The sequence below is a fragment of the Eleginops maclovinus genome, chromosome 20 (assembly GCF_036324505.1).
Source record: "Eleginops maclovinus isolate JMC-PN-2008 ecotype Puerto Natales chromosome 20, JC_Emac_rtc_rv5, whole genome shotgun sequence".
Taxonomy (NCBI): domain Eukaryota; kingdom Metazoa; phylum Chordata; class Actinopteri; order Perciformes; family Eleginopidae; genus Eleginops; species Eleginops maclovinus.
In genome coordinates, this window is record NC_086368.1 from 11,174,203 (window position 1) to 11,199,794 (window position 25,592).

A 25,592-nucleotide genomic window follows, 5' to 3' on the forward strand; every position below is an offset into this window, starting at 1 on the left:
CTACCACTGATTGTGGGTTTGAACATCCTCACATTGTTCAGGCAGCTCAAATTTCCCCTTTTCAAATTAGGTTTTTCATGCTTTGTTTTCGTGTACTTTTTAATTAATCCCATATTACTTTGTTTGTATACACTCACTTGAGTTAGCAATGTTTCATGAGAAAACAAAACCAGTGCCTTTTTTTACTTTATTAAAAATAATATTCTACCTCTAAACGATAACTTAAGTCAAAGTTAAGTTGTCTGACAATAGGTGATGTTATCACACATAGACATATTACAAAAGCATAAACATACATAATTAAGTGAACAGGTGCTGAAGATAATCCTTCTAGTTAAATACTTTTAAAAGATATTACAGACAAGACGGCAGGTGGCAAAGTCATCATCAGCGAGGGCCCATTCCAGTGAGCATGCAGACGAGCGAAGTCATCGCTGCTTGACTCTTTGCTGGAAGGAGTTCTGTTGGGTTTTCAGTTTCACTCCAGCGTGTTTAGTTCCACCTATAAATATCCCTACAAGAAGTTTTATGAGGAAGCAGACTGAAGCGGACCCTTTTGAACGTACTCCAGAGCTGTGGCGATGGTCCGCATGTCCATCTCTATGCTGCGGGCCCAATTCTCCACATCCCCAATTTCCTGTTTAAAAGAGAGAATAGAAGCAGAATTAGTATCACCGCTGTGTACATCCAGAAGCAACAGGCAGGCTTGAAAAAACTTCAGGCACCTGTTCATCATGTCTCCCTTTGAAAGATGATGTAACTGGATAACCGCAGAGGAAGTGGGAACTCATTTAATAATTGCTTTTACCACCTGTCAAATCCGCTCAGATCTAGGACCTGTGTCGAGGTCCTTTGAAGAAACTAATCCGCTTTTAGTTTTGATCAGAACTACTCTGCTATATTAGTCAAGTGATCAATATGTTGATTGAAAAATAAACTGAACTATTTGGAAAATTAAGTAAAATGTTTTGTTATGAAAAAATGGCAGTGAATATGGTTTTCAGTCCCTGCAATAAGGAGATTCTATGCTTTTCAGTTTAATATCATACAGTATTAAACTCAAATAAATAAAGATATTTATTCCCACAGTTTCTAGACATTTTATAGATCAAGCGATACATTGATTAATCAATAATGAAAATGATAGTGAGTTAGGTGCAGCCCTGGATTTGATGAGTACATTTTTGTAAATGTATTCACTTTTTTATTTTATTTTTTAAAAGGTGTACAGATGATAATAATGGTAAATATGATTGAATATGCATTAACCAATACTCATAAGTAAAACAAATGCAAATTAAATTAATGTGATACCTTTTGCGAGAGCTGCTGTTAGATATATGCTATAAGAGACCTCATCTCCTGTAATGAATCCAACTTAGCAAAAGATCCAGATCATTTATTGATTTTACAGCAGTAGACTTGAGATATGTAAAAAGATACACAAAATGTATACTGTATAAATACTGGTAGATTAACTATAGGCAGATTACATGACAGAAAAACCCTGTTTTTGGATTATTTTCTTGCCAACAGTGTGTCCTACCTTTAGGGCCTGATTGAAACCCTCCACCATACTGATCCACTGAGCCGTTTGTTTGGAGAACTGGCTCGCTTGCACCTGAAGAGTCTTCACCTCATGGTCGAGCTTCCGCTGGTTTACATAAGCCTGGGCAACTCTGAAGTAAAACAGAAAACAACAATAAGATGCTCTGCAGTGCTACTAGTACATGAACATATAGCATTATGTACAGTTTTAATATAGCTATGGGGGCATGTGAGTGTACATTTGTATTTGATAGTTCAAAGACTAAGCCAAAAATACCTCTATAGTAAAAAGTTGCTGTAGTATTCAAACTAGATTAAATCTGTTACCACTGGATTTTGGTCATAATCTTTTTCATAAAAGAGCAGTGTTATTTGCATACCAGACATGTTTTTAAGCTGATTGTCCGAGTTTCTTCACAATGTTCACAACGTTAACAATGTTAACAATCTTAAGAACTATTTGTAGTTGTGTCTCCCTGTTCACACACGACTGCGTGGCCACACACAGCTCCAACACCATCATCAAGTTTGCTGACGACATGACCGTCATCGGCCTGATCACAGACGGCGAAGAGATGGCGTACAGAGAGGAGGTCAGAGCCCTGACATCTTGGTGCCAGGACAACAACCTCCATCTCAACGTCAGCAAAACAAAGGACCTGACATGGACACATCACACCAGGGTCATATCCAAGACGACTCGACAGTGGCTCTTCTTCCTTCGCAGGCTGCGGAAGTTCAACATGGACTCCAGGATACTCTGCAACTTCTATAGGTGCACCATCGAGAGTATACTGACTGGCTGCATCACCGCCTGGTATGGCAGTTGCACCGCCCTCAACCGTAACACTCTACAGAGGGTGGTGAAAACTGCTCAGCACATCACCAGGACGGAGATGCCATCCATGAAGGACCTCTACACCCAGCGGTATAGGAAGAAGGCTGGTAGGATATTAAAGGACCCCCATCACCCCAGCAACAATCTGTTCTGTCTGATGCCGTCTGGCAGACGGTACCGCAGCATCCGGACCAAGACCACCAGACTCAGAGACAGTTTTATACCACAGGCTATAAGACTGCTGAACTCCTGAGCTCTGTTAATGTCTACTCACATCTGTTTATTGTACACATATACACATATATATATATATATATATATATATTATACACATCTGCCATACATATCTGTTTATAGTACACATATCTATATATTATACATATCTGCCATATACATCTGTTATACGTAATATATGCATTGTCCATACCTCCTCATTCAACAGTGTAAAGTATTTAAATAACTGTACAGTGTTTTTAAATAATTTCAATGTATTCCACATATGTATATATTTCACATCCTCAAATCTTTATTGTTGTTATGTAAATATTCTTCTCTCTTTTTGCACTATTTTATTTATCTTATTTGCACCATGTATGTTGAGTTGTTGGAGGAGCATGGGATATAAGATTTTCATTGCCAAAATATACGTTGTATATGCTGTGCATATGACCAATAAAACCTTGAAACATATAAGGCCAATTCTGCCTTGCTAATAACAGATTGATTTTTTGAAAGGCTCAATAGAAAGTGTTGGTGGATCAGCTTGACTGAAATATGCAGTGGGAACCACAGTAACTAAAATGTCTTTATCTGTGACTTCAAAAAGGACACACGTTTAGATACGTCCAATTTTTCAGAAGTAACAGTAACAAAATCCAAACTTTGTCGACAGCTTTCAAAACGACCATTATAAGTAAACATTCTTTTTAATGGAACAAATACTGTGGTACCAACATTACCAACTCGTCTGTTCATTTTTATTAACATCTTTGGCTTTTTAACTAGCTGTTAGCTGTTAAAAAAACATCATGTAGAAGGGAACAATCAGTATACAATTTTGAGTTTCTTTACTTTAGTATTTCCATATTCAATTCTATGTCACTTGTTAGACGCCTTTATCCAAAGCGACTTACATTCAATACTGTGGGCAGTCCCCAAAGGACTGCCATGGGGATGTTACCAGTGCTCCCCTGATCCGAAGATCAATGTACTAGTACACTGAGCCACAGCCTCCCTTACGGCTTTGTTATACTTCTACCCACCAGAGGAACCTTCATAAGCTAGAAAGGTAAAGTAATCATCAAATATCATCACCTTTACTGGCTATGTGATGTCCACATTAATTTATTCATAATTATTCACGAATATGCATTGTCTGAATAGGGCCATTCTGCATAAAGAGTACTTCTGCTTTTTATATATACACTTTATGATGATACTTTAATACATTCATTAAGTAAACTTTGTCACAGAGAATTCCTACACTGTAGCAATTACTACTTCCTGTAGGTACAAGATGTGAGTATATTCTTTCTTCACTACCAACAACTATGAGCTTTAAGAATATGTGTTTGCTAATCCCCAGGACATAAAACGAGAGACTGCAGGGGGATAGAAGCTAGGATTTCATACCCCACATTGAGATGGTCTACCAGGGCTTCCGTCAGACAGGTGGCCGCAGCGATAGCTTCACGCCTGCATCTCTCTGTGCAAGAAAATCAGGAACAAAGACAAGAGAAAAAAAAGAATTTTAAAGATATGCGAGGCCTTCTGACTCAACTCAGTCAGCTTTGTTTTTAGCATCTGTTAGCACGACAGCTAACGTTAGCCAGTCACTCACCCTGCTGCTCCTTCCGCTCATTTTGCTTCGCCTGGTGCTCCTTCAGCAGACGAGACAACATCTTCTGTCCTCCTTGAGAATAATTGCAAATGTCTTCCTTTCTTTTAACTAGCTGAATAACATGGTTTTCCTAAAAAAAAGACGAGGCTATCAGCTGACCGCTATCACGAGACCAAGCGCGAGAACTACAGGAGTGGGCGTGCCCAAACAAATGGCGTTTCGCATGACGTCATTGATTGTCAACAACCGAATATTATTATGATTGTGTTCATTATTAATGCAACACACATAGTACGAATCGGACCAGATGATGCATTGGAGGATGAAACACAGTTTGAATGCATATAAGGTATTAAGAATAGTTATGTTGCATTCATTTCAACATCAGTTTCGACGTCAGTCACTTTCTGCCTTCAAAATAAAAGTTGTAATCAAACACACAATACTAATTTATATAGACAATCTATACAACTACTACCATTACTACTACTACTGCTGCTGCTCCTATACTACCAATACCACTACCAACAAACACAACAACTACAGTAAATGTAATCAAAGATGTTGAACTAAATTGTTGAATATAACAAAATAGTATAACACAATCCTTATCCATAGGACAAAATAAAATATTCAATTGGGATAAATGTATGGATGAATACAGTGGGATGGTGTCATGACTGAATAAGACTTGCTGATGTCCGCTCCACTTAAAAAGCCAGTATTAATATCCTCGTTAAATTTTACAGACTTCATGGCTGGACCAACAGTAATGTTCAGTTTTTGTTTGCAAAAAAAAAGAGATCAATATGCTCTAAAGACCCTTTTATTGTGAAAAACTCCCGCCGGAAAAACAAGTCTTGTCCTGGCTAGCGGAATACAGGGCTGATGGCAGGCAGCAACCTGTCAACAACCCAGGCATAGCTGGAACTAAAGTGTGCTGGGCCCTTTATCATCTGACTCTCCTCAGGTATGTTTATCTGTTTCTTAATTAAATGACAGAAAGGTGTTAGATTTCCTCGATTTAACGATCTAAGCTGCTCAGGGAGGCGGAGTGAGTTAGCATAACTAACGTTAGTTAATGAACGGTTAGCCTTAGCTTCGGTGTTCAGAAGGTCGGCTAACAAAGTTGCCCCAGGTGGTGTAACTAATCCGTTTCTATGAGTTATTTACCAAAAACATTAACATTATAGTAAATGCTACATCTTTGCAATATCATAGTAAAATCTGTTACCCTACAAACGGCTAGAAGTTGCCTTGACAGCAGATCTCCTACTGGCTAACCTCCTGCTAACCTGACAGATAGAGCTATGATGCTACAGCACACACAGCAGGGAACACGAACCCTTTTGACAACATCATGTCTATTGTGCTTTAGAAATTATATCAACCAACCCATCTGAATAGTATACAAACCAACTTCTTCCTGTTAAAGGGTATAGGTCTAAGATTAGCAAACGAAGGTTCAGTGAGACTTAATATAGCCAAGTAAAAGATGGGATTTCCCGTTATGAAAGGTGCACGGCTCTACCTTGAAATAGCTTAGATTAAAGTAAATCACTGGTAATTTCCATTCAAGTCTAGTTTGTGTGTGTAAACACTAAGCCAATCTAAATTCCACATTCCGTGTGTAGAGTTGTAAAATAATAGTGTTTACGATGTGTCAGATTTAGACTATCCATAAATTAGATTGCTCCTAGCGGTAGGCTACTATATATTCGAAATGGTGTTACATTTGGGCCCAGTTTAGTTGAATTGGTACTATAAAGCGAACTCACCTGAAATGTTTGGGTTATTTTTTTTATTATGGCGATAAAAAATGGTTTTATTTGAGTTGGCATCACTGCCTGCATACTCTTGAGATACTTGAAACCATCACAACCTTTTGCTTTGGTTATATAGCCTCATAAATCCATACTTCATATTGTATGTAAATCCTGACCTTTTGTTTCACCTTCTGTAGCAGCATAATTGCCTCTTCATCTGTACTACCTGCAAAGTATCATATATTAATGTCTGATGTTGCTTGTTGCAGTTATTTCAGGTCCCTTGGTGCAGCATAACAAGACTGCAGTGTTATGGAAGAACCATGAAGGCCCAATTACAAGTCACTGGTAGGTTTTCAGTTATCTTTGCATGGTTTGAGCAAAACCTTTTAGCAAATAGGAAACATAGGTAGAGGTGTAGTGTTAAGTATTATTTAAAGTTGTCTTTAAGCAGCTACAGGCTATGATTCTTTGTGAAAAAATGCCTTAAGTGCTGTCATTGTTCAGTGGAGGAAGGCTACAGGAGCTGGTGGTTGATATTTTTATGTTGTTGCAACTTTATCAAAAGCACCTAATGATAAATTCTGAAAAAGCCTACTAAAAGGTTAGTTATATAACCTACCATTTCTGTGGTGTTTTTTCATTCTAGTGCTTTCAGCCAAGCTTAAGGACAACAAAAAGAACTGGTTTGGTCCCAGCCCTTACGTTGAGGTAGCCGTGGATGGCCAGTCAAAGAGGACTGAAAAGTGCAACAACACACACAGTCCAAAATGGAAGCAGGCTGTCACAGTGTGAGTAACACGTTTGTGTTTTTCATAGAAAAAAGCTGATAAGTTATTGGATGATAGTTAAGTTGTCCAACATTTGTTATTCATTTTAACAAAATTCAGTCTACATACAACATTGTTGGTGCTAACAAACTATATATCAAAGACAAGAAATTTATGGTTAATATTCGAATTAAATTATACATTGGATAACAGAAATAAAACATATGTGTCCAGAGATGTAAAGAAGCGATAGCCCTATACATAGGGGTGGGTGATATACCGGTATAGATATCGTTGATACCGCGGTATTCATGTATTCATAAATTCATAAATTGGCGTTCATATTGGGTCGCATTGTCGAACATTCTTTGTCTTCTGAAGTATATTCAAACGGGCTTCGGAAGATTAACCTAACAACAGATCTCCGCTCGATTAATGAATGCCTGGACGTGTTCCTAAACAGCCTGTCTGTTCCTAAAACAGCTGTGCACAGAGTTCTCGTGCACCTAATTTCCATACAAAAACACTCCACGAGCTCCTTATAAGGGCATGCAAGACGTGTGAACAATCCAGACCCCACAGGCAACGCGAAAGCAACTTTAAACGATCAAAATCATGACATTATTTTAGGACATCACGATGTCTAGTAGAATCATGAATGTAGATGTGAAACGGAGTTTTTTAGTCCGCGATAAGCATAATAGCGTGTTTAGAACAAAGTTTTGGAAATCTTTTCCCCCGTGACTGATTTCGTAACTTCTAGCAAGCAGGGGCTGGTTTGAGCGGAATGGTTTTTCAGTGAGGAGACGCACAACGCTAAATGCATATGCAGTGAATGATATTAGCCTACTGTAATTATGCCCATTATTTGTTTAAGTAATACAATACAACAGAAGGTAAGCAAGAAATAAAGCCTGGTCCATATACAAGCCTGCCCCAAATAAAGGCCAGTGCGATGTGCAGCCTAAGTAAATAAAAGCACTCGGCCACAATTTGAGGATTTACGGTGTAGACCTATTTTTTTTGCTGCGTGGAAGTAGTGCTTGCAATAGTGGATCCAAAACAAGAAGAAGAAGAAGACGAAGACGACAAAGAAGAAGAAGACATTGAAGAAAAAGAAGACATTGAAAATTAAAGATGAGTCAACAGGCAGAAAAGAATACCCAGGTGCAGGATGACGAATTAGTGAAAAAGAAAGGGGGCACCTCTGTCGTGTGGAACTGGTTCGGTTTTAAGATCTCCGACCTCGAATAAAAACATATCTTATGTAAATTGTGTCGCCGTGCTGTTTTAGCGAAAGGTGGAAACACCACCAATTTATTAAATCACCTTAAAACGATGCATGTACGAGAATATGCAGATTGCATCAAAATGCGAGAAGCAATCAGCCCAGGAGCTCGACCAAAGACAAGCCAGACTTCCACTCAATCGCTTCAGCAATCACTACAAACATCATTCGCTGCTGGTACTCGCTATGAGCGGACAAGCAAGAAATGGAGAGACATCACGGAGGCTATAACCCATCACATTGTGAAGGACATGGTACCCATCCAAACTGTGGAGAAAGTGGGTTTCAAAAAGTTACTTCAAACTCTGGACCCAAGGTACGAGATCCCGAGCCGCAAGTACTTCAGCCAGAAATGCCTGCCTCAACTTTACTTGGAATGTCGGGAGAGAGTTTACGGCGAAGTAAGCCAAGTCGATTTATGAGGTTAAAATACATATTTTGCCTCAACTAATGTCATTTAACTAAGAAGGGCTATTCAAATGTGATTCAGATTGTTTTCCCCTCATATATCGTGATATAATATCGATATCATCTGGACAGTGAAAAATATCGTGATATGAATTTTACCTCATATCGCCCACCCCTACCTATACATATATATTTATATTTTCCATAGCTCAACTATAACTATTTCAGTATTATACAGATATTTCTTCATATTTTTCTCCAGTGTTGATGTTATTTTCTCACTTTTCTACAGAATTGTGACCCCAGTCAGCAAGCTGATCTTTCGTGTTTGGAGCCACCAGACACTGAAGGCAGACATCCTGTTGGGAATGGCCATGCTGGAGATCAAAGAGACCCTTAAAGCTAACGACCTGAAACGTGAGTTCACAATTCTTTCTTTCTCTTCGGTGGTTATCTTGTGTTTTATTTAAAATGTTTTATGTCAAACAAACAACATTTTGCTATAAATCTTAGCATCATGAGGCTATTAAATAGAGTGTACCTTTCCATTTACTTGTCAGTTAAACTTTGATCTTTGAAAATAGTTGTCTAAAGGGAAGAGTATGGAGCTAATATGTCTAGGCTTTTGGGGTTCATTCCCACATACTATTATGAGTTAGTCAGAACAAAGATCCCACCACATGTCTTATTTATTTTAGGATAGTAAAACATTGTATCCATTGTAATCTCCCTTTCGGTATTTGTATGTCTATTTCTATCAGCAGCATGTTTTATTTGGCAGATGTTTCACACACTGTAGACTGTGTAAGAGCAGATATCTGCTTCTTTTTGTTATGAGAATGATTTATTGGGCTTTGATAAGCTTAACAACCAACAGGCACAGCACTCACTATGTTCTCTTTCCTGGGATACAGGCCTCCCCTAAGCTTGTGACTGATTGTGTGTGTCTGATTGCTTGAGGGCTTTACCAGCTCAATACAATGGCCCACCTTGTCATGTTCATTCCATATGACCCAAAAGTCTCAAAATAGCGGCTTGCTTTTTATTTTCAATTCTAAACACGACTCATAAATCTTGAAACAACTATGAAAAGACAGCAATTATAGCCCTCATAGAGAAAATGGCTCTTGTATGTGCATTTGGTGGCAGTTTATAATACCTCTATTGTGAAGTGTCTATGTGGGTGTTTGTCAGATGACTGTACCTAAAGCATGATGCCACTTTACCACATTTCATCTCCTGTCAAACACTGTATTGTGTACCCTCCCCAGTGTGTGAGGTGGTGCAGACACTGCAGCTGTGCTCTGACAGAGACTCTCGGGATGTTGTCGGCGACCTGTCAGTCTGTCTGGATGGCATGCAGGTAGACCAAGAGACGCTCGCCTCTGCAGAGAGAGAACATGGTAAGGAAGCACACAAACACACAAATCCACCGACAATGCACAGATCTGCAAAATTCTATTAAATCATCTGTGCGACACATTGTTTTAACAATCATTTTTAGGACAAATTGACGCCTTGTCAGAGTTCTTTATAGAGCCTGGCTACTTAATTTGCAAACTTTGCTTATTAAATATATAAAGATCATTGTATATGTCAGCTTCTGAGTAACAATAACATGTAGAAATGCCAAACATTAATTAAGGTAATTTGCCACAACAGTTTTTTATTTCACCAGGGTGCATTTAGAAATATGTTTCTACTTAAATTAGAATAAATTGTGTTCTTAGCCCCTTGCAGCGTATAAGGATAAGGGTTCAATAGATCCCCAGTTAATTTACGTATACAGTATGTTGTCACTTGTCATCTCTTTCTCTGTTATTCTAGCTGCTGTTCCAAATGGAAATGCAAGACAAAATGGAGACACTGGCAACAGGTTCAGCTAACTTTTATTCATAGTCCTCTTCATGCTTTTTGGGAAAATGTTGTGTTTACTCGGAGAAAATTCTCATTGTACACCTATCAAGTAACTGAAGAAAAAATCTTGATCCTCAGGTCAAGCAGAGACACCTCTCCCTCCAGTGACTCAGAGGAGTGGGTTATCGTACCTAATGGTCATCCTGCAAATGGTACGGGGTCTCCTTCTCGATCTCCAGGGGGCTCCAATGCCTTGCGTCCTCCCAGACCAGCCCGACCTCCTCCTGCTACGCCTCACAGACCTACAGCCTCGCCAAGTAGGAAAATCACAAGATATCAAAGACATATCAATACAACCAGTCATTTTATATTTTTAAAAGCATCGATTTCTTTCATGTACAGAAACAGTGTCTGTCTCTGAAATATACATCTGTTCACAGACCTAAGAGCTTTTTCTGCCATCCTCCCACTCTTCTCTACAGCTTCTTCTAGCAGTTCCTCCCCAAGCGAGCTGAGTGAGGCTCCAGCTTCCGATGGCTCCTCCCAGGCATCAGCTAGTGGCTGTTTAAATCAGCAGGATGACTCAGGCGCAGCAGCAGCAGCAGCAGCAGCAGCAGCAGCAGCAACAGCAGCATCAACATCAACAACAACAGCAGCAGCTACTTCACAGACAGCAGCTGGACCCAAACCAGCAACCTCTGCCTCAGCAGCTCCGGCCACAACGGCTCTGGCCACAACAGCTCCCAGAATCACACCCATAAACAACGGCCCCTTACCACCGGGGTAAAGAGCAAGGCACTACACCTGGTCCTGCAAATCTCATTTTAGACTGCACCCACACAAATAACCCCTCTCTCTCTCATCACTTATGACTGACTAAAAGTGTTCTGGTGTCTTTATCTGCAGGGACCCTGTATTTATTAATTATTTCTACTTTGTTTGTAAAGTTTTGAAGTGTCAACCTCTATAAAATTGTGGACACATCAAATATTGCTTTTTTTCTTAACTGCTGTCTGGTGGGTGCTTTTCTGGTGTCGTTGAGCTAGGGATGAGGTGCGAACCTTACATCTTTTGTTGGCAAACTGCCTGCAACATACAGACAGTACCTCATTCTGCCTTTTTAAAGAATTGTGTTTTTCAGTGACTGAGACAGAATCAGTTATCCTCCATCTCGATCCTGTTTCCTGTGCTTGGTCTTTGCTGAGTCATCTTTCTCTGCAGATGGGAGCAAAGGGCGGACCAGAACGGACGGGTTTACTATGTGGATCACATTGAGAAAAGGACAACCTGGGAAAGGCCTGATCCTCTTCCTTCAGGGTACAAACACACTTGATCATATGTTATACTTTGAATGCTAACATGGTTACATGGTTACACTTCCATCAGGACACTTTTACTTTTTGATATGCTTTAACAAATGTTACCATCCAACACTCTCCCTTTTCCGTAGGTGGGAGCGCAGGGTTGACCCGATGGGTAGGGTGTACTATGTCGACCACATTACCCGGACGACTACGTGGCAGCGACCCACGCAGGAATCGGTGCGTAACTACGAAGAGTGGCAGCACCAGCGCAACCAGCTGCAGGGAGCCATGCAGCAGTTCAACCAGAGGTTCATTTATGGGGTGAGTGCAGGCACTGTCATAATTACTGGATGTGGTACATCCACACAATGCTTTGCTTTACTTAAGGATCCCGTCCATACATGATTTGTGAAATATAGAAATGTTCTGCTTCGAACTATAGTCTGATATGAAAATCTGATGTGTCAAACAGAATAGTTTGTTTAGGAATATGCATGATAAAATAATGTCTGTATGTGTTAAACTGAGATATATGGTGTGTATAAAGACACTGCACCACCACAGAATTAATCTGTAGAAACGGTTTATTGCAGAACAGTAAAAGGTAATAGGTTATAGGGTAGGTTCTTAAAATGTTTTACTCGCTAAAAAACCTTAACCAAACACCATCATTTTCAAGTTACTTAATTTCACCGGCTATGCATGCTCTCCAAAAGTCACACTTGTTAAAATTGTTTTGTTTGCTTCAAATAAATTTCACAACTAAAATAGAATAAAACCCCTAACACCTCAACCTTATCCAACAAAGGATAAACACACACTGTTTGACATCTTTACTGTATATCTTATTGCTCTTTCTGAAATCTAATTCCTCTATTTAATACTAATGATGGTTGACTATGAAAGTGGTCAAGTTATTTTTTTTAATGTTTTCTGAGACTTTATCAACATGTGTCTCTTCCCTCTCTGGCTCAGCTCCAAGACCAGCTGGCGGCGACGGCCAACAAAGAGTTTGACCCACTGGGACCTCTGCCACATGGATGGGGTAAATATCACTTATCATTGCACATTTACTTTGGCTGGAGTTTCTGGGATGTTAGTAAAACACACAATAAATGGTTACTGGAAATGCACGGCAGTGATTTCATACTGAATTTTTATTGGTTTTCAACAGAAACACAAAATATACATTTTGCCATCATATCAGTAACAGAGATAAATAAAATAAAATAAAATGTTGCCATCCATCTATCCTTAGCAGGCAAATCTTCCAGTTAACTGCCCCCCATCTGCCCCCGCAGTGCAAGCAGGCACCCTCCTCATATTGCTCTATATACACACACATCTCCCATTAATGTAGTCCCAGTCACATCAGCATCCCACAATAAACAGTGATACATCAAGTAAACAGTAAACAGTGATACATCAAGCATTAAGTGCCACACTGTAAGAAAAGACCCTTACGGATTTATATCAGGTGGGCGTGGCCATTGTAAGGAAGACTGGCCCCTCATCACTAGATGAGTCAATTCGTCAGGTAGATAGTTGAGCAGAGGAGACCACACTTAACCAAAGGACCCCTCATTACCCTTCACAACTGCACTAAGTCGTTCATGGGGGAGGACCCAGAATATTTCCCTATACCATAAGGTGACAGTAGGTGGTTTATCATTGATCCAGTTAATTACAATTCATTTTCTGGCCAATAGTAGTAATTTGTCGCATAGTTTGAACTTCAAACGGGTTAGAGTCACCTCCTTTGAGGGGAGGCCGAGGATGAAAAGGCCAGGGTCCCTCTTCACCTTTGCTTGAAAGATGCCACTCAGTTCCTGTGAGATCATTCCCCAAAATCTTTTTATCAATTTGCATTGCCAGAACTAATGGTAATATGTTCCTACCCCTCTATGACACTTGTTACACAGAGGTGAAACCTGACGGTCCATCTTATTTAGTATGTAAGGAGTCAGGTGTACTGAATTTTATATAAAAAAGATTTTCCTTTTTTTTTATGTCAGAGAAGAGAACAGACACCAATGGCAGAGTGTATTTTGTTCATCACCCGACTCGGACGACGCAGTGGGAGGACCCAAGGACGCAAGGGTGAGTGTGTGCATCTATGGCTGTGTATCTTGAAACTTTGATACCTATTTTTGTACTGACTATAAATTATCCTGCTTAATTTAGCTGTAGTTTTCCTTTATTGCCTGTAGAAGGCGCTAATGTGTCAGCAACTTGCTCAGCACAAGTATTAGTACTGTACAGTGGAAAATCAGTGCTGACTGGCATTAGGATTGAAGCATAGGCAAAGGAGAGAAACAAGTTTAAGTTAGGAATAAGTGGAATTAAAATACATCTTAGAGTAGGAACGAGTACTTTTATCTTCTCCGCAACATTTTAGGTTAGCAGCAGATAGGAAAAATGCATGCAAACAACCTTGGAGGTATAGAATGTATGACATTTATTACACTGACTCATTAATAAGCTGCTGCGTTCACAAGGGGAACATTTATCAGACTTATAAGTGCCCTTTTTTATTTTCAATTTAACTTTCAATTTACATTTTGTGTTTCTTTATCTTTTTAACAATTCATGTATTTGATCTTCATGTGTATTATTCAGGCTGCTGAACGATAAGCCCCTACCAGAAGGTTGGGAGATGCGGTTCACTGTGGATGGTATTCCCTACTTTGTAGACCACAACAGGCGAACCACAACCTACATAGACCCTCGCACGGGGAAATCCTCACTGTAAGTTCTTCTTTACATTTTTGCAGTTAACTTGCTTTAGTTGAAAACACTACTTATTGAAGAAGCTCTCACTTCAGGTCAACTGCCTTTTAACCAGACACTTGATACTTGTCCACAAGCTGTAGCCTGTAGATTAAGATGCATTTAATGTACATAGACATATTTATCCCTAATTGCAAACCCCTGTCATATTACACAGATACATTCTGATTTAGTTTTAATATAAAACTAGATATCAATGCAGGTTTACCTGCATTCAAATCAGTGATAACACATTGGATAATCCTCATTACAATTGTTATAAAAGCATGATTACAGCCTCCCTAAACAGCATGAGAATAAGCTTACAAAATGTGCATGCAGTTACAAAATGTGCTTGTTTAATTTACATTGAAAATGGTTCTTCTGGTATTTCCACAGTGAGAATGGACCACAGATAACCTATGTCAGGGACTTCAAAGCCAAAGTGCTATACTTCAGGTTCTGGTGTCAGGTATGTGCTGCACGAAATGTTTTGCTACAACTCCTTTGTACTGTCTTTCGTACTTGAATGTGCAAAGTTCACAGTTAATGTTCAATTAATGTTTACTGTAAAAAAACAAGCAAAAATGTAATTATTCGTTGTTGTTTTTCCCGACCTCAGCAATTGTCGATGCCTCAGCACATTAAGATTAACGTCTCCCGGAAAACCTTGTTTGAGGATTCATTTCAACAGGTACCTTTTTTTCAGTTGTCTGTTTAACAGTATTGTTTTTATTATGTTTGAGGTGTGTAACAATTTCTTTGTCTTTATTTGAAGATAATGAGCTTCCACCCACAAGATCTGAGGCGGAGACTGTGGATCATTTTCCCTGGAGAGGAAGGCTTGGACTACGGAGGTGTGGCAAGGTAATATCTACAGCATTTTGTTTTTATACAATCCCGTTTAATTGTAGCACTCCTAAGGCGTGTTTAGTTCTTAATTGTAGCTTTGATTTAAACCAACCAGTATAACCACTAAATAATTGTTTGTTTTCCATGTATTTCGTTTTATTCAGGGAATGGTTCTTCTTGCTTTCTCATGAAGTGCTGAACCCCATGTACTGTTTGTTTGAGTATGCTGGCAAGGACAACTACTGTCTGCAGATCAACCCTGCCTCCTACATCAACCCTGATCACCTAAAGTACTTCAAGTTCATAGGACGCTTCATTGCCATGGTACTTTCACCATTTGTCAACACAATTAATTAGTGGAAATAAATATAATGCATAATTGCCGACAAGATGGATCATGTTTGTGCGGCGACACACGTATGATGAGGATGATACAATATTGTTTACAACCGTCATGTTGACTCATTAATGCCCTGTAGTTCTGGAAGGACTATTATATTTGATCATCTTAACTTTATGAAGAAATAGTCAGTCTCCTCGTATTGTTTTCTTAGGTTTTCTTTGTTTTATGTGGCTGCTGTTTTAATACATTTTATCACATGACTGTTCTGCTCTATTTCTTTCTAGGCCTTGTTCCATGGAAAATTCATCGACACAGGTTTCTCCCTGCCCTTCTACAAGCGTATTCTGAACAAACCTCTGGCTCTCAAAGACCTGGAGTCCATAGATCCAGAGTTTTACAACTCACTCATCTGGATCAAGTAGGTCTGGGGAAAGGAGAGTTATTAATATGTGACCTAAAGAGAATGTGCTGGTAATAGGGAGGAGTGGAAGGACAGGCCAGCATGTATATCAAAATGTACTGCAGTGTACCACTAGCTGTTTTGTTACTGAAGACACTCTCTTGTTGAATTTTTTTTTATGAACACACAATTTGTTCCCAATTTCTTTATTGCAACATATTCAGTCAGGAGTTGCAAGATTATTACTCAGCCCAACCAAGTTTCTGGCCAATAAATAGTCTGCCACCCAGGGCAAATTGTTACAAAGAAAGTTTTTTAAACAAACAAAATATAGCATACTGTATTCATTGGTGGATTAAATTGTTGTTATTAATAAATATTGCTCTTTACTCTGCAGGGATAATAACATAGAGGAGTGTGGGCTGGAAATGTTCTTCTCCGTTGACAAGGAGATCCTGGGTGAGGTCACCACCCACGAGCTGAAAGCAGATGGAGGAAATGTCCAAGTAACTGAGGAAAATAAGGAGGAGTACATCAGGTACAGCAGCAACCCCCCTGCTTATTCTCCGCCATCCGTCTTTAACTTCCATATTTACATTCACATAAGCTTTTACTTTAAGTAAAATACAAGTATCTGAGTGTAGGAACACTCTGTTACAAGTAAAAGTCCTGCATTGCAAATGTTACTCAAGTAACAGTTCAAAAGTATTAGCATCAAAGGTAGATGCACGCAATATGCAAATTGACCCTAACCCTTTACTCCAGGTGTAACTAAAGTCTGATTTAAGTGTTGATTATATTTCACATCATTAATCCAAATCTTTAAAGTAACTAAAGATATGAAATAAATATAGTGGAATAAAAGTACACAATTTGCCATTGCTTGTAGTGGAGTATAAGTACAAAATAGCAAAATGCAAACAAATCTCGATAAGGGTAGGATATCGTTAAAATCTTAACGATATCTGACACTATGTATGATGGCTCTTTTGTGAACACATTTCTCTTATTTTCCTGTAAAGTGTAATGAAGAGGTAAAGACCAACAAAACATCTGTGTTATAAATACACAGCAGTAAAATGAATCCCAAAAAAATCCCAAAAGTTAAATGTATGCAAGTTGATTTTTTTCCCCACACATCTATTGTGTATCTGTCCCCAGCATAACAAAACTAATGTTTTTGTAGGGATTGATTGATAAACTATAATGCTTTTTATTTAATCAACCACAATATTTGACACTAATAAAAGTTATCGTTCTTGTTTGGAAGCAAACATTAATACATGTGCACTGGGTATGTTTGATTTTGTTGTATTAACCTCAGGTTTCTGCATGCAGGTTAGTGGCAGAGTGGAGGCTGTCCAGAGGTGTGGAGGAGCAGACTCAGGCATTCTTTGAGGGCTTCAATGAAGTTTTGCCCCAGCAGTACCTCCAATACTTTGATGCTAAGGAGTTAGAGGTACTGGAATCTACTCTCTTTGACATTCACTGAACCGGAAGCGTTTGATGTTTGTGGTAGTGTTGGTCCTTTTAAAGTGTTTATTCTACAGGGGGAAATTGTTACGCTCAGAACGAGCAACTAGTTGAACCCACACTACAAACACCGAAGACGAAGGGTGGAGTGGAGTGAAAATGGTTTATTTGCCAGAAATAGGATTGGGTCCGGGAGTAGTGGCCGTGTTAGGAAAAGCAAAAACACTTCAAAAGGCACTAACAAAAAGCTATCTTGAAGCATGTGGGCCTGGACATTTTTACCACTGCAGGTTTAACGACAAACTGGCGAAGGCGATGAGAACCGGGATTTTATACACGTGTAGGTGAGTAGTGGCAGTCAGTGGGATGAGCTGCAGCTGAGGAGTTGTAGAGGCGGGAATCCAAAAGTAGGTCAGCTACGCCCAGCCAGGGAGACAGAAACAGACAGAAACAGGGAGAAAGTACTGTGGATCCTCACAGAAATCATGTGAATTTGAGTGTGTTGTCTTCACAACTAATAACTTGCTTCCTTCTTGCCTGTAGGTGATGCTGTGTGGGATGCAGGAGATTGACCTGGTGGACTGGCAGAGAAACGCAATATACAGACATTACGCCCGCAGCAGCAAACAGATCCTGTGGTTCTGGCAGGTCAGTACATGCAGTTGCATTGTTCAAAAATCATAACACTAATTCAATTTCCTCCTTTCTCACTTTGATCTATTTTTAGTTTAGCAGACTTGTACAACACAATTATAGCTCAGTTTGTCTCAAGATTTGATCTCGTCCTCACAACTGAAATCAATTTTGCTGAGACTTAAAGACTGAGTCTTCACTTGGTCCAAATATTTACGAAACTCCTTAATCAAGCAAAACAAAACCTGGGAATTTAGAATGATTGTATTTTATTGATTTGCAAAGTGTTACTACATCATAAATCCAAATGTCATTTACACACGCTTCTTGGTTTTTATTCTGTTGCACCTCAACTTGAAAAACATAGCCTCATGTTCTAGTTGTACATTTCTATCGCTTTTTATTACTGCTTATCCTCGGAACATGATGATTTATGCAATCTTCTCCTAATATATCTGTTATTTAATAGTAGAGGTATCTTTAGTCATTTTTGACCTCTAAACTTTCCTAAATAATGTTCAAACTTCTTAGAACAAAGCTTCTTTTTTCTTAGTATACATGTTTTTGTGGAAATAAATGAAAGTATGATGTTTTGACAGTTTGTGAAGGAGATGGACAATGAAAAGAGGATGAGGCTGCTGCAGTTTGTCACAGGAACCTGTCGCCTTCCTGTGGGTGGCTTCGCTGACTTGATGGGTGAGCACACAGACACACACCTAGTAATTTGCTTTCTGTACATCACATCAAACTGGACTTTGATTTAATTTTCCGTATGCTTGTTTAAAAATGTAGGTAGCAACGGCCCTCAGAAGTTCTGCATCGAGAAGGTGGGCAAAGAGAACTGGCTTCCACGAAGCCACACATGGTAAGGCCAGTTATTCTACTTCGACTTTCTAAGAAGTCCTCACTCAGGCTTCAGGTATGTGGCCAGAAGTCAAAATCGAGCAGGATTAAACCTTTTTAGCCAAACCCTTTTAGTCACATCTGATTCAACCAGGCTCCTTTTATTGTTAGGATTTAATTTGACATTTAACGTTTTATAACACTGTCTGAGAATGTGTCGTCACACCGTGAATAATACAGTTTAATATGTGTTTACTTAGAAAATGCTCTTATGAAGCCTCATGTGATACTAGTGAGGCAGGGAAATAACTGTAACCAAATAATATAATAATAATTTCTCACCAGCTATGTCAGAATTGTATTAACAACACTGAACTAAAGGGACTTTGAACACTTATTTTATCAGCAGTCCAGACAAAATCATACATTTAAGGGATTTGCTTCACTTATACAGTGTGTTATGAGATGCAACGTAAAAATGTTGCAGTTCAATCCAATATATTTCTTGGAAAAGTAATTTGCTTTCTTTCTCTTTTGTCCATGTAGCTTTAATCGTCTGGACCTCCCTCCCTACAAGAGCTATGAGCAGCTGAAGGAGAAGCTCATGTTCGCCATAGAGGAGACAGAAGGCTTTGGGCAGGAGTAATGAGCAGGAGCTGCAGGATGGGATTGTAGGCTTGGAGGAGCCATATCCTTTTCAGACATGAGCACTTTTTAACATCCTCCCTGCAGCCAGGAGCTGCTTATAAACTGGTGATGGACGTACAAATCTTGATTTTCTTTCACAGTATCAGTAACAACTATTTCGTCACACATAAATTTACCCTTCAAAAGACCTGTGAATCCTCCTCACTCCTTTCACTTTTCACCTACATAATGGATCCCACCCTACTGCAGGTGAAGGAGGCCAGAGAGACGCCTTTCTCACCCTGTCATGTCTGCACTCGCCGTATGTTGCGCAAGTGCAGTTTCTGCTCGTACACCTGTGAATGTGTGCAGTAGTAACTTCTTAAGAGCCACCTTGTTTGGTCTATGCACTATAATTTTAGAGAAAATAACCATATTTGTGCGTTTTGACTTAAAATAAGTTCATATCTAAAAGTAACATCAAAGGCACATGTATGGTTTGGGTTTTTTTCAGGCTCAGTTTTAGTTTTTTCAAGGAGTTTAAAGGAATGATTTTTTCAACAGCTGACTGACTCCTGTAGCATATACGCATTTTCTTTAACACTTTGACAAATATGATTGAGTTTATTGTAATGATACTTTCTCTTATTTCGACAGGTTGCTTTCTTAACTTTCTAATGAGTTGAACTAGTTTGCACATAGTTATGTGAGCAGGAAGACCGGTTGTGATTGTTCTTAAGAGAGGTTGTATTTTTATGTGCAATAGTTTTGTAGGAAACAATTATGCCAATAATAGAGCCAAACAGTGATTTGTTTGATCATTTATAACACATTGGTAAGTTTCAACATTTACTCATCATTTAAATTGTCCATTTAAAATTAGAGAAAATTTGCATATTTGCAAATGTTCATAGTGAAACTTGTTTGGTTGTGATTTGATTAGAGAAATTCCCAAAATGATCTGTGCTGTAAATAATCAGGAAGACTGAAAGAGTGTTGATTTTGAATTATAATCTGTTACTAATGAAGTGGGAGCTTTAGGGTGTGAAAAACAGAACATTGATTTGTTGAATAATGACCTATTCCCACTGAAAGGTAGCCAATTCTCTGGTAGATGTCCAGACTTAAGTATTATTAGAGTTAAATGATGTGAAATACTGAATCCTTACTGTTTAATGTGTCCAGTTACTAATGCAGTTTTTGTAAATATACTTAAAAGTAGAAATATGTTTATTATCTTAATAGATTTAGTTCACCTCAGCAGTGGACCCCTTACAGTTGCAGGCATAAGTGGACCATTAGGATTAATGTAATATAAGTGACCCTAGTTTTATAGGGTGATAGGTATTGAGATTTGTACAGAAGTATATTAGCATAATTCATGTATTTTCCAAAAATAGCTCTGTTTTCTTCAAGCTTAAGTTTCTTTTTAATTTCAGGTAGAGTGTTACTTTAAGAAAATGATTGGAACTGATCTACCAAAGGATGTTATTTAATAGTTTTTGTAAAACATTTGACTTATAGGTGTAAGTCACAGCGTGTAATCAGTTTTTAACATCCCCTAAATTATTATATACATCACATCAGTTGGCGCTATTAAGTTGTTAGTTAGCCTTTTATTATAGTAATGGGTAACACTGTGAGGTACAAAAAAGGTAGCAACTTAGCTACTTCAATCTTAAATACAAAATCTGAATCTGTAAAGTGATATTTTGTAACGACTTGTGTCCCGGCATCAAGCTGTGTAGTTTGTGTGTGTAAGCAGCGTGGTGTAAATTACAAGGTATAATTTCAATGTGTAAACCAGATCATTTAAATTTCAGCAAATTCACTTTAAGTTAGCTGTAAAGAATGAAACTTAATATCTACACATTTCTTATGCTGTTATTACAGAAAAAATGCTGTTTGCTATTAGCGCTCCCTCACTGACCTGAAAGGTGTGTTGACCCTCATTCAAAACAAGTTACTCCTGACTTTATTTTTATTCATCTCTTATCTTTCTCATTATCTCCCTGCATTAATACACACACACACAGACCTACAAAGCTGCGACTGGTGTGCAGATTTGAAATGAGATTATTGCCCAAAATACCTTCAAAATGTTTACTATTGAATATTTTAAAAGATAACAAATCATTTAGCACCTTGAAACTTCAAACTGGTTGAATTAACCACTTCACTGTTTAATCACTGCTGTGTTCCAGGTCATGGAGCCATTTTAATGTAGGCTATAGAAATATGCAAAATAATGTTTGTAGTTGTACTGATTGCATTGTAAATCATGTTGATAGTGTAATCACTGTTTTGAAGTTCTAACTCTTTTTTGATAAGTAGAAGTCAATGGTTGAATACTATTTATTTGGATGATAGGTTTCATGTAACAATGGACTGGATTGATTGAGGAAAAAAAACAACCGTAATAAAATGATTTAAACACTGGGCTTCTGCAGGACAATTGTGTTTATTATTATTGCAGAAACATTTTCCCCATTTGTTTACAATATCCTACACACTTTACACAACCCTTTGAATTGGATATTTATTCTCAATACACAACATTTGTCATCGTAAATGATTAAACATGAGTTAACCTTCACTTTCAAGCAATAAAAGTAGCAAAGAATCCAATAGTGCGGAACACAAGGGGACAGTTTGCATGCATTTTTACTTTTGAAGAGATTGCTGGTACTACTATACCTCAAGTATAAGACTACGGCACTGTATATTTACATCCTCAATTAGCTTTAGCAAACTAATTATAGCCTTACTTTGGCTCCATATATTTGAAAATACTAAAGCTCAGTCTCACATTAGCTGAATAATTTATGCAAGCAGCAAAGTGTGGGATGCAGCTTTACTGCACAAACGGCAACGCAAGTGCAGTAATAAAACAGCAATTGACTTAAGTAATAGGTACTTTTACTTATCTTGAGTATTTCTATTAAATGACTTAAGAATTTTACTCTACTAGGTACACCCCAAAAGGCCAACTGTGTACTTTTTACTTCATAACATTGTTCTCTCAGCGTTTACTTTCCAGATTACAATTTTTCATACCATGTTTTTGAGTGTTGGCTAAAGAAAACGATGTTGAGAAAATGAATAAGCTCTAAATGAATTCGTGATTTAGAAAAAGGCCATTCAGCATAAAGTGTACAGTACATTCACTATATGATACAATGAATACGTAGGCCAAAGTAAACACTGTTATGCAGTAACGTTACATTAAACGGAGTCTTTTTGTACTTTGTATATGGGCTACCGCATACTACAAAACTGTTATGCTAACATTATTAACACGAAAAGTAAAGGCACTCTCTTAAAATAAAATATATACATTATATACTTTAATAGACAATTAAGTTTGTTAATTCACAAAACGGCGCACAGATGGTTGTTAAGTCGCCCTCGTTAGTTTGCATAGGAACTAAGGTTATAATGCTGCACCTCGGCGAGTTTTCACTGTGACACATCTCTCTGTAATGTGTGTGCAACTGTGTTTTGTGTCCTGTCGGCTCTGTTGGAAGTCATGGCAGGTCCTGATCTGATAAAAACTCTTCTGTACACCGTCAATAATCTACTGCAGCAGGAGAAGTACAAAGCGGCATTGGCCGTGTTGAAAGGATTCAGAAATGGTGCCGTGTAAGTTAAAACATTCAATAACAAACTAGCTAAGTTACAATAACGTCGGTAAACTTATTTACCTAAAGCAGCCAACAGTTCTTATCAGCTGTAGTTAAGCAGTGGTGACCAGCTGTAGTTGGCTAAAGCCAGTGTGGTTACTAATGGAACAAAATAGTATTAACTGCATATTTTATTATCTATACTTTATAAGCACTGATAATATTCGACATTGTTGTGTTTCTACACAGCAGTGACAGTATTGTGTGTATTTTCTTCCTCAGATATGGGGCCAAAATCAGAGCTCCTCATGCTCTTGTAATGACATTCCTATTCAGAAGTGGCAGGTAAGCATTTGGGCTGTATTTACTGTTTAGGAAAAATAATAACGATATGAAAATATACTGTCAGGGATATTATCATCAAATTATGCTTAAAACTCTTAAAATGTAACTCGAACACACTGGAATCACTATGACTTACATTGTGTTAAAAGGCACACCTTTTTATTGCATTGCTGATAAACCAACACAAATATAGAGACCCCGCTTTTTAGGATCAAACAATATTAAATAAGGTTATCATGAACCATAAGGTCCCCTCTTTATTTATATATATTTTTTAAATCTAAAACAGACATGTACATTTGTCTGATTTTAATAAATATATATTTTAATCTAAAAATATTTATTTATACTTTAAATTATGACATCTTATTATCATATATAGTTTTCAAGTAGTTATAAATGTTTAATTAATTACATCCTTTCTGAATAATTAATCTTAACTAATAGCAAATCAATATTAGATACTTTGACTCAGAAACAGTACTTTATTGTGGAACATAGCTCAAGCATTACAATGTATTAAATGGAGCCATTAAATAAATACATTTAGGAACTCTCACATGTTGCGATTTTGACTCTGATGGTGGCAGAGTTCTCTTGTCGAGACTGCGCTTCTCTGAGAGGCAGCGCAGACTGAGCTGAAGGGCCTGTTTTTCTGAATCCCTGACAACATTGAAAAAATGTTGCAATTTCTCTTCCCTTTGATAGTTTGAGGGACAAGCTCAGAGCCATTTTGAAGGCCACGTACACCCATTCCCGCAACCTGGCCTACTTTGTGTTCACATACAAAGGGCTGCAAGCCCTGCAGGAGAAGTGCCAGGGAAAGAGTTTGCAGTCTCACTCCTTTCTGGCCGCCTGTGTTGGCGGGTGGTTAGTGTTTGGAGATAACAACAACATCAACAGCCAGGTATGAATCGCTGTAGATCAAATCTCCCTTTGTTCTCACATTTGCTATCTTATTTGTTTATTTATTTACCATCCACCACCATTTAAGTAGTTGCTCAGGGAAACATGTGCATCTGTTAAGACTATTTGCTCTTCTCTAGATCAACATGTATTTGCTGTCAAGGATCCTGTTCGCCCTGTCTCGGCTGGCTGTAGAGAAAGGATTCATCCCCCAGCCTAAACACGATCCTTTCCCCCTCTTTGCAACGCTGGTGTGGGGCATTGTGTTGTGGCTGTTTGAATATTACCCTCACACCCTCCAGCCCTCCCTGCAGTCCTCAATGAACTACCTCTACCACGACAGCAATGTGTGGCACGACATAACGGACTTCCTTGTTTATAATAAACCAAGGACTGCTCCTTAGACATATTGTTTTTCAGTATGGACCAGCCCTTTACAACACATGATTTGCATTCTTATTTTTTGTAATTATTAATATTCCATATATGATTGAATATTGCCTTTTTAAATTATTAGCTAATGTTTTTTTTGTAGGATTTTGTTTTAATACATAGACATAAATAGATACCTTGTGTGTCAAATCATTAAAATTCCTTTCTTATTTAACAAAATCTGCCTTAAATCTATATCTACTCAACATGGTTGTTTGTCTGCTGATATTTTTGGGTGATTGTACATTTGTCTGATTTTAATTTATATGGTTGTCTCACTTTATTGAACTGCTTCAAAATAAAAGACAAAATGATGTTCGATGCACAACAGGCTGAAATGTTATCTGTTGTGAACTTGCTGTCACACAGACACACACACATGTTAATATAAGCAATGTTATTAACAAGTGATTTGGTAAAATATTATATTTTGTTCCATTTAACGCACATTATTAAAACCTATTTTAAGTACCTATATTTAACAAATAGAGTTTAACAAGTGTATTTTCTGCAAAGCAGTGTTCCGGTTATATTGACAACCTGATATACTGAGTATTCTGTGCAGTAATGAAGTACTATGACTCTGTTACTGGGCTGTTCATATCAATGAAGTGACACACTGCAAGATTCTTCTAGAAGACTTTTAAGCCCTTGCCTGCAGCTCAAGCACAAGAAATACTGGATGTGCATGTTGGAGTTATTAATTATGATGTGCCATGATTACATT

General features: G+C 38.2%; 3 protein-coding genes across 4 annotated transcripts; 2 read left to right on the forward strand and 1 right to left on the reverse strand.

Moving 5' to 3' along the window:
• Positions 1 to 173: 173 nt before the first annotated feature.
• bloc1s1 (biogenesis of lysosomal organelles complex-1, subunit 1) lies at positions 174 to 4,485 on the reverse strand. The gene is made up of 4 exons (XM_063910588.1): positions 4,227 to 4,485; positions 4,019 to 4,091; positions 1,547 to 1,679; positions 174 to 637 (listed from the first exon to the last, which is right to left on the reverse strand). Exons 1-4 carry the CDS (start codon positions 4,285 to 4,287, stop codon positions 527 to 529), a joined length of 378 nt encoding a protein of 125 aa, XP_063766658.1. The 5' UTR covers positions 4,288 to 4,485; the 3' UTR covers positions 174 to 526.
• Positions 4,486 to 5,089: 604 nt separating this feature from the next.
• Positions 5,090 to 22,000, forward strand: itcha (itchy E3 ubiquitin protein ligase a). 2 transcript variants are annotated; one of them, XM_063910821.1, is made up of 24 exons: positions 5,090 to 5,196; positions 6,262 to 6,340; positions 6,642 to 6,783; positions 8,751 to 8,875; positions 9,730 to 9,861; positions 10,286 to 10,334; positions 10,454 to 10,632; positions 10,798 to 11,098; positions 11,537 to 11,632; positions 11,766 to 11,940; positions 12,595 to 12,664; positions 13,635 to 13,719; positions 14,239 to 14,367; positions 14,788 to 14,860; positions 15,011 to 15,082; positions 15,167 to 15,255; positions 15,405 to 15,564; positions 15,868 to 16,001; positions 16,381 to 16,521; positions 17,322 to 17,442; positions 18,000 to 18,104; positions 18,689 to 18,785; positions 18,882 to 18,954; positions 19,479 to 22,000. In XM_063910821.1, exons 2-24 carry the CDS (start codon positions 6,316 to 6,318, stop codon positions 19,576 to 19,578), a joined length of 2,673 nt encoding a protein of 890 aa, XP_063766891.1. In that variant the 5' UTR covers positions 5,090 to 5,196; positions 6,262 to 6,315; the 3' UTR covers positions 19,579 to 22,000. The 2 variants fall into 2 exon arrangements, with proteins under 2 accessions (XP_063766891.1, XP_063766890.1); XM_063910820.1 differs by having other exon boundaries at positions 11,766 to 11,939; positions 12,588 to 12,664.
• A 1,040-nt stretch (positions 22,001 to 23,040) lies between these two features.
• On the forward strand, positions 23,041 to 25,193 carry pxmp4 (peroxisomal membrane protein 4). Its single transcript, XM_063911308.1, has 4 exons — positions 23,041 to 23,201; positions 23,465 to 23,527; positions 24,236 to 24,434; positions 24,574 to 25,193. The coding sequence occupies exons 1-4, from the start codon at positions 23,089 to 23,091 to the stop codon at positions 24,835 to 24,837; spliced, it is 639 nt and encodes a 212-aa protein (XP_063767378.1). The 5' UTR covers positions 23,041 to 23,088; the 3' UTR covers positions 24,838 to 25,193.
• Positions 25,194 to 25,592: the final 399 nt, after the last annotated feature.